We start from the raw sequence: 17968 nt of genomic DNA, 5'->3' as shown, positions 1-17968 counted from the left end.
ATGCCAACTTGCCACCTGTTTAGGAATGTTTTGGTAATGATACTGAAGATCTTTTAAACAAAATTACTTCCACTGCCTCTGAACACTAACCCCTCTCTTACTGCTTTAGTCTACAATATTGGAAGCACGTTCTGTGGAAATTAATGGTGCTTATGATCAGTCAAGCCTGTGGCTTTAATCAAGCTACTCAAACTCCCCACATAGGCAGAAATTTCCCATTCTTTTCTTATACTTGCTCTGCACAGTGTGGGATTCCAGGCTCCAAAATGGCATCTTCTCTCTCTCTCTCTCTCTCTCTCTCTCTCTCTCTCTCTCTCTCTCTCTCTCTCTCTCTCTCTCTCTCTCTCTCTCTCATCCCCCTAAAGGAGAACAGAAATTCCTGTGAATGGCAACGCAGAGCTTCTGACTCATGCAGGCATCCCCACTGCTGAAGTGATGGGGATCTCCGTGCGTCTTTGTGTACACCGCACTGGGCCTCCATTCACATAAACAGAATACTCCTTGCAGGAGGGATAGGAAGGCTTCAAGCTTGCAGTATATACCCTGCACTTCACTGGAACCTCCAAGGCCCTCCAGTTGGGAGCAGGTACACACGGGCCACACACAGAGTGCAGAACAAGGTACCTCCGAGCTCCTGCTCAGCCCAAGGAGTTTTCAGCGTCAGAACTGGAGCTTTCACACAAATCGACTCATAAGGAAGCAGTCCTATTAGTATGTTGTAGAAAAAATGCAGAGTATTTCTGTGCTTTAAGGAGGAACAAATTTCTCTTAGAGAACAGCATATAATGTCACTCTTAATTTTGTAAATATCCTGTGCTAAGAGCTTCTTCTTGGTACTGTCTGTTATAATTCTTTCTTATTGTTCCAGATTCTGATCCAAGAGGGATTTGGCAACTTGCATCTTTGAAGTAGGAGTCCAAAATCAAATGGGAAGGAGAATTCGGAAATGGTGTAAGAAAAAGCCCTACGCTTGGGGTAGTGTCAAGACCCGAGGCAGCCTCAGGGCTCCCTCTGCTGGCCAAGGGCCGGCACAGCAGCTCCAGTGGTTGCAGGATTCCGTTCCCAGCCCACTGCAGCTGCCAGGGCTCTCATGAGTTCCACCTGAGCTGCCCTGGGAAAGAGCTATAGAAGAACCAGCTCTTCCCCTCAGAAGCTCCCTCCGCAATGAAGTTCTCCTGCAGTGCTCCTTCCTCATTGTGATCTGCATGCTTGAAGTTGCTCCTGTTTGTAGACTCTGTTCTTGACCCTGCTCTTCTTCCTGGATCTTGCCTATTTTCATGGGCCCTGCTTGCTCCCGCCTTGAACCAGCGCTGCCCCAGCCCTGCTCCAGCTCCTCCAATGTTGCTCCAGTCTTGCTGCAGTCACCCCAGCTCTGCTTCAGTCTCGCTGCAACCTTGCTCTAGCCCTGCTCCAGTCTTGTTCCCATCCTGTTCCGGTATCTCCAGTCTTGCTTCTGTCATGCTCTGGTTTTGCTCCAGCCTTGCTCCAGTTGACCCAGGCTAGACCCAGGCTTTCCACTGAACATACCCAGAGAAACCAGGGCCATGAAGGGGCATGGAGCCCCCTTCTAGGGAGGGGGAGGTACTGTCAAGACCCAAGGCAGCTTCAGGGCTCCCTCTGCTGGCCAAGGGCCGGCACAGCAGCCCTGGCAGTTGCAGGATTCTGTCCTCGGTCCACTGCAGCTGCCAGGGCTCTCATGAGTTCCACCTGGGACTCTATATAAGAACCAGCTCTTCCCCTCAGAAGCTCCCTCAGCAACGAAGGTCTCCTGATGTTGGTGAAGCCCTCCTGGTCCGCTAGACTCAGAACTCCACTCCCGTCTCCTGCCTGTGCTCTTGTACCTGCAACACCTGGACCCGTCTGCACCGCTTCTCTCCCTGGGTGGTCTGCCTCCTCATTTCTCTAACCCTCAGCCTGCTCTGGACTAGCTGCCTGTCTGTATGGACTTGGCTTCAAGTCCAGCTTGACCTTGGGCTGTGTACTGGGCTTGCTCTTGGCACACCCCGTCTGCCTGGGTCGCAGTGCCTTTCCCCTGTTAGTCAGCCGCCCTCACCCCAGATGCTGCGAGGTAGTTTGGAGAGCGGCTTCTGAATAGGACCATGAATTGCCCATTTTCTGTGAACAGCTTATGAACTGTTGTAAAGCAACAGACAAACTGCTTGCTCTTGTGAAGCTACAGCACTCTTGGACAAAACCTTTCTGTATTATGCATCAGTTTTACATATCCGTGCAAGGACGGAATGCCCTCCTGTGCTGTAACTCAGTGGTAATCTGTCTTGTTGTGGCTGGAATAACAAAGGGCATCTCTAGTTTATTCTGACCTCTTAATAGTGTAAGTCAAATAGCCACCTACTGACAAACTGATTCTGAAAACGATCTTGGACTGTGCAGAAATGGACAGATTGACTTTGTCTCTGAAGGAGAAAGAAGATACAGACTTCTATCAAACTTGGGATTCTTTTTATCATTGGCTAGAGAAATGGGACTATGCATAGATTTAAATATGTTTATAGTTTAACATAAAAAGAGAAAATGTGGGGAGCTGACCCAGCAGGTCCAATGTTCTCAATGACTGATTTTGTTTTTAGTTTCTTTTTTGTTAGGTTCATTAAGAATAAAACTTATTCAAAAGAAAAGAGAAAAGAATAGTGCAAGTCAAATGAGGACACCCTCCCGCTCCTTGACACATTAACCATCCATTTTTGTGTGTTTTGCTGTGAAGTTGCCCGCTTTTCTGGTGGAGTTCTGGTGCCTCTCACTGCTTGGTGGTTAGAATATTAAACTCCCAGTACCTTATGAAGCTGCCTCAGGCTACTGGCCAAACTATTCATCCATCAGTTAGTCCAGCTGGAAACTCCAAGGATTCCTATTGTGCTGACTAAAGTTGGTGGGAGTTGAAGATCAAAACATCTGGAGGCCACCAACTTGGGAAAGGCTGCAGTGAGGCTGTAGCTTAGTTGGAGAGAGGTGCAATCTTTGTAATTAAGAGGAATAAAACACAATGCTCTCCACAATTCTCATGATAAACTCAATATGAACCTGAAAATCCACAGCCTTGGTCTGTCTCAGCCTTCCCCTGCCCGGGTGTTTTGAACATCAGCCCCACAGTATGACTGCTAGCCTGAGATGACAGGATTTTTAGTCAAACATCTGGAGGACACCAGATTGGGAAGGCTACTCTGAGTGACCCAGCCACAGCTTTTCTGGTTCTCTAGTTAAGGTCTTTCTGGGAGTGCCTCCTAAGGCCCTGGAGATGCTGCTCACCAAACCCGGGATTATCTCCATGGAAGGGACATGATCTGCTTGCTGCAGCCTTCCCTGTTTGGGGACTCCAAGTTCCAGAGTTTTTGGACTTGCAGTTCAAAATAAGCAAGTGTGGAACAATGCACATTGGGGCAAAAAAAACCTTCCCATCTTCAAGCAGATGCTGGTGCGATCCAAGCTAGCAGTGACTGAGCAAGGAAGGGATCTGGGGGTGGGGGGGGGTGGGCAGCTCCATGAACATGTCACCCCGGTGTGCAACGACTGTGAAGAAGGCGAACTCCATCCTAGGCATGACTAGGAATGGAATCGAAAATAGAACTGCCAAAATCTTACTTCCCTTATACCCATCTTTGGTTCAACTGCACATGGAACGTTCTAGTTCTAGTTGCTTTACTGAAAAAGGACATTTTTGAGTCAGGAAAAGTGCAGAGAAGGGCAACAAAAATGAGCAGGGGTCTGGAGCAGCTCCCCATGAGGACCAGTTACAACAACTGGGACTGTTCAGCTCAGAGAAAAGGCGAGTCGGGGAGAGATGATAGAGGTGCTTAAAATAATGCATGGTATGGAGAAAGTGGAGACGGAGACATTTTTCTTCCTTTCCCATCACACTAGAACCCAAGGGCACCCCATGAAGTTGATTGATGGGAGTTTTGGGACAGATAAAGGGAAGTACATCTTCTCACAGTGTATAGTTAAGCTATGGAATTCACTGCCATGGGAAGTGGTGATGGTTGCCAATCTGTTGACCTTAATTAGGACTGGAAAGAGTCATGATGGAGGAGGCTGCCAGCGGCTACTAGCCTTGCTGGCCAGGGGCTACCTCCTTTGCCATAGGCCACATGCCTGCATACACCAGTTGCTGAGGAGCTTGGGCAGGGGGAGGTCTTGCACCCTTCCCGCTTGAGGGATCCTGTGGGCAGCTTGCTGGCCACTGTGCGTATGGAGTGCTGGACTAGATGGACCTTCGGGTCTGATCCAGCAGGGCTTTTCTTTGTTTTTATTTTCTTATGACTACAGCTCCCAGGATTCCCCACAATTGGCTATACTGACCAGATCAGATGGGAGTTGAAGTTCAGAGCATCTGGAGGGCACCAGATTGGAGGCGGCTTCCTTACTACCTCTCCATGCCAAGGAAGATTTAAAAGATGGATTTCTTCTTGTGATGCAGCTGCTGGGGCAAAGGAGCTCTGGCAGGAATGACAAACGAGCTGGTCGGGTCAGGGAGTACACAGCGCTTACGAATTAGCAGGAGTGTTAATGTGTGATAGAAAAGACCCTGCACTGCAGAGCACTATGTATCCTACCACACAGTAACACTCCTGCAGATTCTTAAGGGGGCAATAGGACATATGGAGAAGGAAAGGAGGACACCCCCAAGGAGGAGGAGTGTGCCATGCATGATGTAAGATTATATTGGAGAGGCAACTTTGGAATTTGACCCTGTGGTTCGGATAAACTGTACTGCCATTCCTTTCCAAAAGCCAAAGTACAACTGGCTTACTCTTTTGGTTGTAGGTGCAATCAGCCCACCGTGTTCCAGTTTCTCACCTTGAAGTGAGGGAGCCCATGCTGGATTTATACAAGTTCATTAAGGCCACCCCTACCTACATGCTGACCCCTAGTTAACATATGATGGCTTAGCAGTCTGTCATACACATTTGCTATGAATAATAAACAAAAGGCGACACTCCAGACTCCGATATTAAATAGTTTATTTACCTTTTAAACTTATTAAATTTGCAGGCATTAAAAAAATAGCAGGGTCTTCTGAAACTAATATACTTACTACTTTAGATATTCAGTAGGGCCATTGTTTACTTGACTGCATAAGAATAAGCAGGCTTTGGTTCCCACTTCTTGAGGAAGCCTGTTGAAGAAATCTTTCCCAACCTGGTAGTTTTCAGATGTGTTGGACCCCAATCCCAACATCTCCCAGCCGGTGCATCCAGATGTGCTCAGCTGAGCCCAATACATCTGGAAGGTATCAGGCCAGGCTTGTGCAATGGATGCCCTAGACAATGGCTTGTAATGGACAGCAGGGCAGCTGAAGGCCACACTGAATGTTGCATTCAGGAAAACTTGGGATGCTGTAAAATTTCAGATGCTTCTTGAGGTCATTTTTCTTCAGCATCAATATTTCTTTGGGCAACTTGGAAAAGAAGTTCTCTTTGGTGCAAGGTCCATGCTTCCCAGAACCATCTAGGCCTGCCTTTGGATGGCTTGACTCCCACAGGTCAGCTGTTGGCACACTGAGAGATCGGACTGTCTTTCTCTTGCTTTGAACAGATATGCTTAGCACTGAGGGCAACCTGTAGCTAGCTGCATTTGGGTTGCCTTCTGCAAAACAGTCATCCAAGCAAGGATCTTCAGGCACTGGCGCACACTCACTAGAAGACCACAAAGGGTAATTGAGTGATCGTCTTCGAGGCTGCACTGTTATTTTGCTTGGAGACATTTTGCAGTCCCTTTTCTCTGAGAAAAAACTGGAAAAAACTCCATTTGACTCAAGGCTTGGGCTAGTTCTCATGTTAGGGACTTCAGCCCCTTGCTCTGAGATGGCGAATGGTTTTGGTGGTGCAAAATGCAGGTTGAAGGCCTCCACTGAGGCCTGCTGGATGAGGGTCCAGTCCCGCTGGATGTCCTCCCGGGTTGTAAACTGAGATGTCACTGTGAAGCGGATGATAAACTTCTCCTGAATCGTTGCTGGAATAACAAAGAGCTTTCCTGACTTGTTCAGATCTTTTAAGACCTTTTCTGTCATCCAGTTGGGGCCCTGTTTTGAAAACATGGATGCTTGATGAGAACAACAAACATTAATCTTCACTTTTCAAAGAAGCAGGCCTCACTCGTACTTGTACTGATGGTAATCCGATTCTCATACTATATTTTGATGGGCCCAAAAAATGTGCCATCCCTGTAAGAATAGTTCTACAAAGTAAGTCATGATTTTCTAATATAAAAGAGGAACAGGGCTTATACAGTAATGCCCGGGACAGAGTAAGTAAATAGAAATATGTCTACTATCCCATCCTTTTGGAACATGAAGTTACTAAACTAGTGGGATTTGATTAGATTTAGCTACACATAGAGTAGACCCACAGAAATCATTGGGCTTAATCTCAGTGATTCAGTGGGTCTACTCTAAGTCTGGACTCATTCTAAATATGGACGCATTTTCACGTAATACAGCGGTCCTACATCAAACAAGAACATTCCCCTAGGGATACTGGAATAGACTTCCCGTTTCCTTCCTTCTGATGGCCAGAATCCCCACTATCAACAGGTGGAGCGGAACTGGACAATCGCTGTGGTGTGCTCACCTGCCCACACGGTTTCTGTATGAATTAGGCTCAGGGTTGGTTCCAGGCCGTGATTCCTGCCAGTGCAAAACCTGCCTATAGCATTGTTGCATCCTTCCTCTGGCCATGACTCATAACTTCATTGTGTGGTCTAACCATACAATGCCAGAGGAAATCTTGCACCTTACCTTCAAACGAAATACAACCAGTCCAAGGTGTCTCTTAGCAGGGATCTCAAAAAGGGGGTCGCTTCTGACTAGTGACTCAAAATATTTAGCCATTTCGGTACCCTGTAGTTTTCAAAAAACAGGAAGGTAGCAATTATTTCTACTAGATTATTGCAAATGTCATTGCATGGAAAATGAAAATATAACCTCACTGCAAAAAGGAAAGAGACTTCCTTGGTCATTTGAAAAGCAGTACATATTTAGCATTATAAGATGTTAAAGGGATGGAAAAGGTCAGGAGCACCCATTAGTTCAGGGTTCTCGAACCTCAAATGTTTTGGATTTCATATCTTTCCAGCTCCAGCTAGCATGGCTAATGTTCAGGAATACTGAGAGTTCTACTGTGGAACCCGTGGCACCAGGAGGAGGAAGGCTGCACCAAAATTGCCACCTAAAACCTCAGGCCCGGTCTGGGCTGGCTCTAATGGTTGAGGGCCTTTGTGCAGGATGCCCTCCATGAGCCCACTTTTCCTCATGGCCACCAGCCGCTCTTTCTCCCTACCCTGTTCCTCGTCATTGCTGACACTCGCTAGACGGGCGAAGAGCAGGTAGGCAGGAGCACCTACCGCTTCTCCTTCCCATCTCCGCTATTGCCCAGGCCAGGGCAAGGTGTCCAGGTCTGGGGAAGAGGCAGGTAAGCCGGCAGGTGGCAGGGGTGAAGGGAAGGCAACCCCAGCAGCTCCTCCCCAGAGGGATGCTGCTGGGTGTGGAGCTTTAGCAGGTGCCAAGCAGGCCGATGCTTGGCACCAGCCCTGGGCTTGGTCACGGGCAGCTGGGTGGTGTAGAGGTCAGGAAGCAAGTTTCTCCCCTCTCTGAGGGACCGACAAACATCCTGTACCTTTCCAGTGTGGCGACCTGAACCAGCAGTTTCCCAGCCGCACATTTGCCTGACATTGGTCAACACCTTATTTACACGACTGCTCTAAGTGGTGCTAGTGAACTATGGCAACGAACAAGGCGTCACGTCCACATTTGCAGCCCTGATTCACTTACGTGTCTGACATGTTCTTGAAGCTTTTTCACGCCAAATGAGCGAATGACAAACCAGAGCTTCAGTGCACGGAACCTTCGGCTCAGCGGGATCTGCCAGTGCTGTAAATAAAACACAATGGCGGCTTAGTGAAAGCAAAAGAGGGAGGGGTGTTGCCACTTGCCTCTGAAGTTAACGATGCTGCAAAGCTACGGCGAGCTGGTATCTCATCCTACAGCAAACTCATGAGGAAAGGACAGAAGGAGAACGGGCACCCTTTTCCCCAACTGGACCGGACAGATGAACATGCAACATACGCCAATAGTTTTTTGCAAACATTTAAGCAGACCAGGATCTTCCTTCACTGGCCTCATTTAGCCATTTCCCCTTTGTTGCTGCTGTTAGTCGCAAAGTCGTGCCCCACGGACATCATGTCCCCGTGGACAACACTCCTCCAGGCCTTCCCATCCTCCACCATCCCCCAGAGTCCCCCCAAGGCCACACCCACCGCCCCAGTGACTCCATGTTTTCACAGCAACCTCTGCCATTCCCTTCTCCTTTTGCCGTCAATCATTCCCAGCACCAGGGTCTTCTTCAGTAAGTTGTTCCTTCTCGTTAGGTGGCCAACGTACTTGTTTCATCTTCAGTACCTATTTTTCCCTTTACTCACCATGAAATCTGTAGCTGACCCTGAATTGGGATGCTGGAGGTAAATGGGGTTGACACTGAAAGTCTGCTGCAGCTTCTGTTTATCCTTGACCCTAAATAAATGGGGAGACAACAACCACTGGCAGTTAGAAAGAATTCCCGGGACTTAAAATCCCACCCACTCCAGCCCCGGGGGAACTTCTGCCTTGCACTCACCAGAATGCCGTGCAATCAAAATGGGCCATCATCCATTTGGAGGGATTGAAAGTAAAAGAATCAGCATGTTCAACTCCTTTCAGAAATGTCCTGAATTCTGGGCACAGAAATGCCGTCCCAGCATAAGCAGCATCAACGTGAAGCCAGAGGCCTTCCTTTGCACCTGCAAAGGAACAAGAAGTGCAGATTGAAGGTGCAGGCCCCAAACACCACCCCCTCGCAAACACCGCAGATAAATTCTGCTGGACGGTTTTGAGATGGGAGAGAATCTACACCCGGTCCCCTCAGGCACCCCAGTAATAATATCTGACCTGAACTGAGAAACTACTTGATGGCACAGAGCATAAGAACCCACAAAGAGCCCTGCCGGATCAGGTCACGGGGTCACACACTAGCTAACCTATCATCCTCTCAGATGTCCCCCCCCCCACTCCCCGCACTGGGTGTTCATGGACCTGCTGCCGCTGATGCTGGCTGGGGAAGAGACTTTTAAGAAGCGGTGCAACGACTTACATATAGGACCCAACTCTGAAAGGTTGTCGAAAGCACAGACACCGGTTGTCCCCAGAGTTGCACAAACCTAGACAAGGAGGCAAGACTTGTCAAGAAAGTACAGCTGAACCTCAAAAGGGCCGAGATAAAAATTCTTAGTGAGCAAAATGGCTGGACATGGGACCGGGGTAGAGCGGAATACGCTGCCGTTATGGATGGTGCAGGCGACCTCCCCTGTGTGTGTATAGCCTAGCTTGCCTTGCATCCACTGTCTGATCCTCCAGCCTCTGTGGGCTGCACAAGCCCTGTACATCCTGTCTGATCTCAGACAGCGTAGCAAGTCAAGCCGAGCGGGTGGGCAGGCTCTGGGCAGCAGCAGCAGGGCTATATCACAACTCTTTCCATTCTGAAAGTGAAAAATTGCAGTGGCCCTGATTCATTTCTCCTTCTCCAGTTTTAGTTTCATTTCCCTTGCGGTTGATACTGCTGCTGAATTAAGTGTGAAAGGAGTTAGATCAAAGGAGTTAAGTCAGCTCTCAAAAGGAGAAAGTTTTGTCCAGAAGCAGATGGGAACAGACAAGGGTTGAGATAATGAGCAACTGGACATGACCTTTAAAAACTTTACATAACTTTTATCCTAACTTAGGAGTAGGATCCTTAAAGCATATATGAGTTCACATGCCTTTTCACCATTTGGCAGAAAACATGTGAGAAGCCATTCTTGGCTGCTACATCAAAGCAGTGGAACTCCCTGACTCATGAAAAGTGAGTGGTCTTTCTTCCCAACTATGCTTTGCCTTGTATTGAATATTGTGGCAGGCCTTTGGCCTTACTTATGGTTGATCCCTCACACACATACAAATGCACACATCTGTCGTTAGGATGGAATTTTGTAAAGGATAGGTAAGAATGTACAGAAAATTGACTGTGGAAGGATTTGTAAATCTGCAGTTTTATTCAGTATGCCTGATCCCTGAGAGGCACCTTCCACAAGTCAATCTTTCACATACAAGATACATAAACCACTCATTTCAGACAAAACCATACTGCAATGGCTTAAACTAAGCTAAACATAGTTATGTGCCTTCTGGTTTTGTTCTTGTGAAGATGCAGAAATATTTGGGAAGTGGGGACATTGTTTGGGGAGATATGGTTTTACTGGTAATTTGTCACAGATCCTAAATAGTAGCAACAAAGGACTTCTCCATCCTTGCATTACACTGCTGAGACAAAGAAATCTTTGGGCAGCTCAGTGCGGGGGCCTATGTGGAAGGACGTACGTTCTGGCTTATATGGGTCATCGTAACCAAGGAGAGACAGAACAAGACTTACAAAGATCGGCACCAGGCCCCGGCTTCTGTCCTCTTCAATGGCTTTTCTTAGGGTTTCACCTCTTAAGGAAAAATCTTCATCTACAGGCAGAAACCTCATCTTCACGAGGGAGATCAAACCTGCTTTCTCTACAGAGGAGTGGGCCTGAGAAGACAAGCAATGGATTCCAAGGACCCAGTTACTGGGGTGTAGGTCAGGAAGACTCAAAACTAGTCAATCCTGTTACAATTTTTTTTGTGGGAGTGAAGGGAGAGTAAAAGTACATGCAGACTAACTACGTGTGAATGCAGAAGAAAGTCTACATATTTCCAGATAAGTTTGCATTAGGCTGCAATCTTAGGGTGTTTCCAGATGGAGTGCTCTCAGCACTGGCAATTAAAAGACACTATGTTACTATTTTGTCGTCTTTAAAATTTTTTCCCTGGTAAGGCTTTTCTGGATCAGAAAATAGATCCCCATATCCTCAGCCCTACAGCAGGTTGAGGTTACAAAATCAGGCAAGGGCCCTTTAACAATCCAGTCCCTCCTCCAAGATAGGCCGCAATATAAGTCTTATTCAACTGGCCTTTGTTCCCTGCTGAGACACCATCCTCCTAGTGTTCTAGCAGGAGAGAAATCCAGCCAGGCTCTACCCAAAGTCCTGTTTTCTTCCCTTTGTTATCTAACGTATTCTCATCTGACTTCCTCAGCAACCCCCAAGGAATCACAGAACAGGATGAAGACTGCACACTCAAGATGTCAAGTGCGTCCCCCCACCCCCTGCTCAAAATAGGGCAAATGGAAAGCAAGCAATCTGTGTGCCTTGCTTAGTCAACTGGCCAGCTATTATCTGTTGATGCACAACATCAAGTCCTCTGGTCTGCTTTGTTCTGGTTCTTTAAATTGGACTTGGACTGGACAGTGCTTGAAATAGAGAATACTTTCAAATAGAGACCTGTCCACCCTCTTCTCTCTCTCTCTCTCTCTCTATATATATATATATATATAGAGAGAGAGAGAGAGAGATTTCAATGAGCCTATTTTAAATATGGCTAACTCTGGATGGCCACCCTAACAGGAGCACTCCAAGCTGCACCATTTTGTTACACAGTACTTCTTGCACAATATAATTTTAGTAAAGCTACGATTATAGTGTCCTACATGCTTAAAATACATCATGGGCATTATTTTAGCAATCTTTATGTCAGTCTTGCAGGGTGGACCAGAATAGTGTTCATCTTTGTTCACCCTTGTCAGAAGGCCATCTCTGGCTCCCTTGGTCCAGTGCAGATGGCCTTCGTTACCCAGCTCTCCACAGCTGCCCCCATGTATCTTTCTACTGCCGCTGACTTCAGCTTCCATCCAGTACAGGTGGCCACGTAAGCGGAGGGTTCCCTATCCAGCCACGGCATCAAAAATCAGGTTGAGCAACAAATTACCTGATCTGAGGCATAAGCAATAAGATGCGAGTTCAACGTGGAATCATCTATATCTGGCTGGGAAACTTTCATTTCCAGGATTTTATTCTTCCTTGCTGCCAGTAACGCAATCAAGGTTGACTCACTAACCGTGCTCTGCAAGAAAAAGTGGAGCAGAACCTGATTATGCCTACATCAGAAGCTGCCTTAGGACAAGTCAAGAGATTTTGTATTGCAGTGTCTACCTAGTTTCCCTAAAGGGAGTATCTTAAACTCAGATGCTGAAGCTCTTTCAGGCACAGGGCTGAGCATCATATTGGAGAAGCTTTTGGGGTGGGAGGGGGTGCATGCTGGGTGGGAGGGGTCGCAGGAAAAGGCGTGGGCCAAAATGTCAGCACATTATAATTTAAAGCTCTTATGAAATGTAATCAAGCCTTAGGAGAAGTTTGATTACAAACTTTCAACAAGCCCCTGCCTGAAAACTGGGAAGCTACAACACCGTTGGTTGTTGGGGGAAAGGGTGGAGCCTGGGAAGGTTGCTTGGGAGAACCTTGGAAGGCCAGACTGGAGCCCCAGGTGAGACAGGCTCACCCTGGGCCTGGGCTTCTTCACTTTGCTGAGCCCTGGAGTCCTAACTGAACTGCTGCCCTGGACAGTCCCTGGGGTACATTTGATTCTATGAACATCTAGGCATCCAGTATATGGAAGATCAGATTGAGACAAACAGACCCCTTCGGGTTGGCCATTTACCTGCAAAATGCCTCCACCCCTGCTGTCTGGGTGATAGTGCAAGAACATCTCCGGGAGACCCATCATTTGAGCCAGCCAGTCCATCACGTTCATTTCCAGTTCTGTGCAGGCTGGGCTGGATGCCTGCAAGGGTAAAAGAAATGCATGATGGGTAGGAAGAGCCTTTGCAGTGGAGCAAATTCTATTAATACGGGAATATGCATGCTTCTGGGGGAAGGTGCATGTTTGCGCCTGATGGTGCAGTTTCAGTCCTAGCCAGATTCAGCAGGCATCAGAATTTCCCCACAATGCAGCAGTGAGTCGGCTGCAGGATTTGGCCACACCTTGGAATGAGAACTTCCTGTGACATTGCCAGAGGCGTGCAGCGACTGGGTGCACTCAGGGGCGAGTTCTTCAGCTCCCAGTCCAAAGAAAATAAGATGGTGGGGCACAATTGCTAGGCAGCCACAAGCTGCTCAGTCTTCTCCCCATTCTCTGGATGCTGAAAAAATGTTAAGTTGAGCAGGAGTGGAAGAACTTGGCTACTTCTTACAATGCATGTGAGCACGTATGTCAGTTTAGCTTCTGCTCAGTTTCTCATTTTTATACCTCTGTTTGTTTCAGCCACATTTCACATCAGTTAGGGTGATTTTTACAATCGTGTGTGCCAATGCACACATCACACAGACATGTTTATATGTGCATTTTTGCAAGCTCCCTCCCATTTTATAATACTTTTCTGTGTGTAATTTTTAGGGGTGTTTGCATTCCCATGTTCACTCTTCTGCTGCATATGGATGTTTGTGTGCGCTTTTTCTAAGTGGAGAGCTGTATTGTAAATTGCAAAGTGTTGCGCATGCAGATTTCAGTGCGCTGGTTCACCCTTTTGCGTCTTGGCTCAAGACGGGAATCTGGGAAATCTGCATACAAATCTGGATAAAGCCATTTGACACCTTTTTGCACCAGTGCAACGCTTCACCGGACCACCACCTAGCGCTTGCTAAGCTGCATTATAACAATATTGGAGTCTTAAACCTAAAAGAAGCCATCCTGCCAAGGAAAAGAAGTAACTCCCATGTGCACGCACACGCACACACACACACACAACACACACACACACACACACAGAGTTACAACTTTTTGTGAGATGGAAGTTGGTCAGTTTATATACAGAATTAATGTATAGAGATTACTAAGGAAGTACTCTCTTTTCTTCAAAGCATCAGAAAAAACAATTCAATTCATAAGGACATTGAGGCTGCGATCCTAGGCTTGCTTTCCTTGGAATAACAAGCACTGAATTTAGGGAGACAGACAGCTAGGATAGCAGTGCATAAGGCAAGTGAAGCAGAAAGGAGAAGCGCGATCGTTTACCCAAGTGAATCCCAGGCAATTGATGGCATCTGCCAGCATGTCTCCCAGCAGGGATGGCCAGGAGGTGAGTGCTGGGAAGTAGGCGTGCATATGTGGACTCTGCCAGTGGACCATCTAGGATGAACGAGGGAAGGAATCAGGTGATGACACATGACTGACTGCACCGCAACAGAGTAAAGTCTAGCAGAAATGGATTCACAATGGAGCAAGAGGATCAGGACTTCAGTTGCAGAAATACACTGTATGTTTTTAATTTATTCATATTTTCCCCTTGCTCCAAGGACCTCCAAGGCAGCATTCATTTCCACCTCCCCTTCCTTTCCATTTTATCCTCACAACAGCCTTGAGAGGTAGGTTGGGCTAAGAGCCAAGGACTGATCCAGAGGCACCGGGTGAGCTTCCACGGCCAAAGGGAGACTCAAAACCAGGCCTCCCACAGGTCCACCAGCACACTACCCGGCTGTCAAAGAACCTTCCAAGACGTTTTGCTGCCTGAGGCGAAGGGCAAGGGCAAGAAGGTGACCTGCACCCTCCACATCCAGAAGCCAACTGGATGGGCCATTCTGATGAAGGAACAGCATCCCCCCATTGCACCAGAAGCACGGCCCTGCCCTCCGACGCCTGGCCACAGTTCGCCATCCCTCCGCATCTCACCCGAGGCACCTGTGTCACTCCACACACGAATGAGAAAAGCGCTATCTATTTTCTTTTCCAATGATTATGATTTCTTTCTTAATTCGTTAACCTCTAGGCCTGCCCTTTTAAATACCAGTTTCTAGGAGAGTTTTGCAAATAACATGGTCAAGCAGAGCAAAACCACCCATCTCCCAAACACTTTTGATTGCAATCTAAACAACAGTTAAAATAGTTTCGCTGAACAACAGATCCAGAAATTATTTAAAAGTCTGCAGTTATAAGGAAGCAGTGTTTGCCAAGCGTTGAACCCACAGTGGGGACTTCCAAGGACAGGGCATCATGACCCAAAATGCCCCCCATTTCTGCAACTCCTGCTAAATTTCCCTCTTGTGTACAAGTATTAAAAGGCACAAGAGCCCGTCCTCCTGCTTCTCATACCAAGAAGGGGACGACTGCAGTCCTGCCTGCAGGCCCACATCTTGGATCTTGCAACAGCATCTTTGTGTTCTGGGACAACAGCAAAGGAAGTATAATCACGTGCAGCTAGTAGATAAATATGTGTGCAATTTATCTCAGTGGAAAACACTGATGCCACTTCCACAAAGAGGAAGCCATAAGTAATCTAATCATAATCATAACTGGTTCTAGTGAAGGGACCAAGGGTTACACCGAAATTGCCTGACCTATTTGTCCTCTGTGTGCGTGCGTGCGTGCGTGTAAATGCAGTGCTGAACTGTCACTAAGTCTTTACTGTTCCGCCTTTTGATGGCATGGCTTTTTTCATTTAGCAGGTGTGTGTTAATCATCCGCACCTTGAGCACTGGACCAGCTTATTTCCCATGTTCAAAGTGCCGCACAGACTTTGAATCACCTTTCCAACAGCCCCTTGAAACTGAATGGTTCATCTGCAACACACGGCCTGTAAGCCACACGGGGGCTTTGCCACCTGCGAAATTCGCAACAGGAATTCCTTTGCATTGCCCCATTTTGCTTCGGGTGCCATTTCAAAAGAAAGCCAGTACTTCCCAGGCGCCCTGCAGTATGTTCCACTTCGTACTTTAAGCTCTCTTAAATCACAGGACCATCATGACTCCTGGAATAGACATGGAATTTGCTTTTAATGCCCCGGTGTTGAACATATTTACCACTGGGAGTAAGCGCTATGCTGTGGGAAAGGATGGCTATTTTCGAAGTAAAAATACAACACCAATGAGCTTCTATAACCATGTGCATGCGTGTAAAAAAGGAAGGAGCGCTTTCTGTTGCGAAGCGCATCCCCGTGCGGCATCGGACTGGCAGTGAATGGGATCGGGGCGGGGGGGGGGGGCGAGGGTTCCCCTTCCGCGGCCACTGCGCGGGTGCTTGCGCGCCTTTCCTGGCTGGGGCTGCCCTGGCGGAGCAGCCCCGGCCCCCGCGCCGCTCGCGTCCTTACCCCGGGCATGATGATCCGCTCGATGTCCTTGAAGATGCTCTCCCAGCTGTCCGGCTCCACAGGAGCCCCGTCGGGCAGCAGCCCCCTCATGTAACCGGGCTGCACGTCGGGAGACACGCGCCGCTCCCGCACGTGGGTCAGGTAGTGGCAGATGTAGTCCACCATCTCTTTCCCTGGGGAGGAAGCGGGGGGCTGTCAGCGCCAAGGCGGCGGCGCCTGCCCGTGCGGGGAGGCGGGGCGCTCTGCACATGCACGTGCGGCGCCGAAGGGGTGGTTTGGGCAGCCGCATCGGGCGCCGGCGCCAGGGCAGAGCCACCCGCAGCCCGTGAGCCCCCCAGGGGAGGAAGGACCGAGGCTGCTGCGGGAACCCGTGTGCGCGAGCCCCGCCGCGTGCACGGGGTCTGCTCCCGAAGGAGGATGCCATTAGAGGGGTTGCCATCCTGTGCACGCTCCCCTCGAGGGGGGTCTGTTGCATGCAGATGCTTCTCAGAAAGCATGCGTAGGATTCGGCTGCAGAGGGCTGCAGTTTTCCTCCTCCCTCCCCATGCCTTCGTCCTTCTCCAGCGTGCATTTTTAGATTATAAACCTGCGACAGAGATGGTACTGTTTAATCGATTTGATGTAAGCCAGTTTGGGAGCTTTTTTTTTTTTTTTTTGGCTAGGGAGCAGTATAAAAATACTTCAGATTCATAAATACTGGCACACCAGGCTGCAAGCTTCTATTCACTTCCATGAGGTCACACCCCCCGAATCTCAGTGGGGGTTGCTCTGAGTAGACACATTGCATGCCCCATGGCACTCCTCCGGAGCTGACCACCTTTCATCTGCTCCGGTCTCCCTTGGAGCCCTCTGGGCATTTTGGACTACAATTCCCATTCAGTCCGGTCCTGACAGCATGACCAATGGGCAGGGATTGTGCCAGTCCTCCTTCTCTCTGCTCCCCCAGTTGGAGGCACGGCCAACATGAGATACTACAGAGGTAGGAAATATTTGTAGACCAGCATCCCTGGCCATGGGTCATGCTGGCAAGGGCTGCAGATGGTTGTCCAAAGGACCTTAGATTCCCCATCCCAAAATGTGCTTCTCTAGTCACTCTCTCTCCTTGTAATCTACTCTGCAGGGTTGTTGTGCATATAAATTGGGGTGATGGTTGTTGCATGTGTATCCCACCTTTTTTCCTCCTGTGAGGAACACACGGCAGCTTGCATGGCTCCATTTCATGCTTACAACCCTGCAAAGGAGGCTGGGTCGAGAGTCTGTGCCTGGCACAAGGCCAACCGGGGGGTCCAACCCACCGCCCCTCCTCACTGGCCCTTCATCAGTGTTGCCTTGCCACAGTGCCCTTCTGAGCAAAAGGCAGGGTAGACATGTAAGAAACCTTAAGGAGCTCACAAGGAAAGCATGAACACCAACAGCCTTCTCGTCGTGGTCCGCAGTTCACAGGCAGGATTCAAAGACACACTGCCTCTGAACGTGGAGGTTCCATTTAGCCATCCCAGCAAAGAGCTGTTGGTTGATTTGTCTACTTGCGGACTTGCCTGATCATTTTAAATCCTTCAGAGCTCAGAGGTTCATCAGGGAATAAAGAAGAAGAAAACATGAAGGGCACAGTCCTTAAACTCTCCTTCATTCCCGTCCATTTACTCACCTCTCTGCCTGTATTCCTCGTGGTCCATGATGTCTCTCTGGACGTCTCTTGATGTCTCAGCTCCTTCCAAAGGTGGCTGCAAGAAGAGTGCAGACAACCCTGCCTTTCCTCAGTCGATGTCCGTCCATCCATCCATCCCACAGCCCTTTTATACTCTCTTTATCTGCCAGGCACACCGGGATTCTACGTAAGCAAGTTAGTAGGAAATGACTCCTGTTCCTCTTTCAGCGTGCCTTTGAAGTGCAGGACACTCAAAGCAGGAAGCGAAATCAAACTGAATTGTGTGGTCCTACTGAATTGGAGG

General features: G+C 48.4%; 1 protein-coding gene across 1 annotated transcript; it reads right to left on the bottom strand.

The window, feature by feature from the left end:
* Positions 1–5275: 5275 nt before the first annotated feature.
* On the bottom strand, positions 5276–17692 carry HDC (histidine decarboxylase). The gene is made up of 12 exons (XM_044438544.1): positions 17665–17692; positions 16017–16189; positions 13949–14062; positions 12596–12718; positions 11867–12001; positions 10449–10592; positions 9138–9204; positions 8625–8787; positions 8431–8521; positions 7784–7882; positions 6752–6853; positions 5276–6037 (listed from the first exon to the last, which is right to left on the bottom strand). Exons 1-12 carry the CDS (start codon positions 17690–17692, stop codon positions 5276–5278), a joined length of 2001 nt encoding a protein of 666 aa, XP_044294479.1.
* Positions 17693–17968: the final 276 nt, after the last annotated feature.

This window comes from Varanus komodoensis, unplaced genomic scaffold (genome assembly GCF_004798865.1).
Source record: "Varanus komodoensis strain SLA01 unplaced genomic scaffold, ASM479886v1 scaffold33, whole genome shotgun sequence".
Taxonomy (NCBI): Eukaryota; Metazoa; Chordata; class Lepidosauria; order Squamata; family Varanidae; genus Varanus; species Varanus komodoensis.
Note: the sequence above shows the minus strand (reverse complement) of the source record. Positions and strands in the feature narration are given on the sequence as shown.

What these genes read in the sequence shown, in the direction of transcription:
- HDC (XM_044438544.1), bottom strand. Translation starts at nt 17,692, where the DNA reads ATGGACCACGAGGAATACAGGCAGAGAG. An exon ending in GGGGCCTGGTGCCGATCTTT is followed by an intron (nt 9,205 to 10,448) that starts GTAAGTCTTGTT and finishes CTCCTTGTCTAG; the next exon opens with GTTTGTGCAACTCTGGGGAC. An exon ending in TGGTTGTATTTCGTTTGAAG is followed by an intron (nt 6,038 to 6,751) that starts GTAAGGTGCAAG and finishes TTTTCAAAACAG; the next exon opens with GGCCCCAACTGGATGACAGA.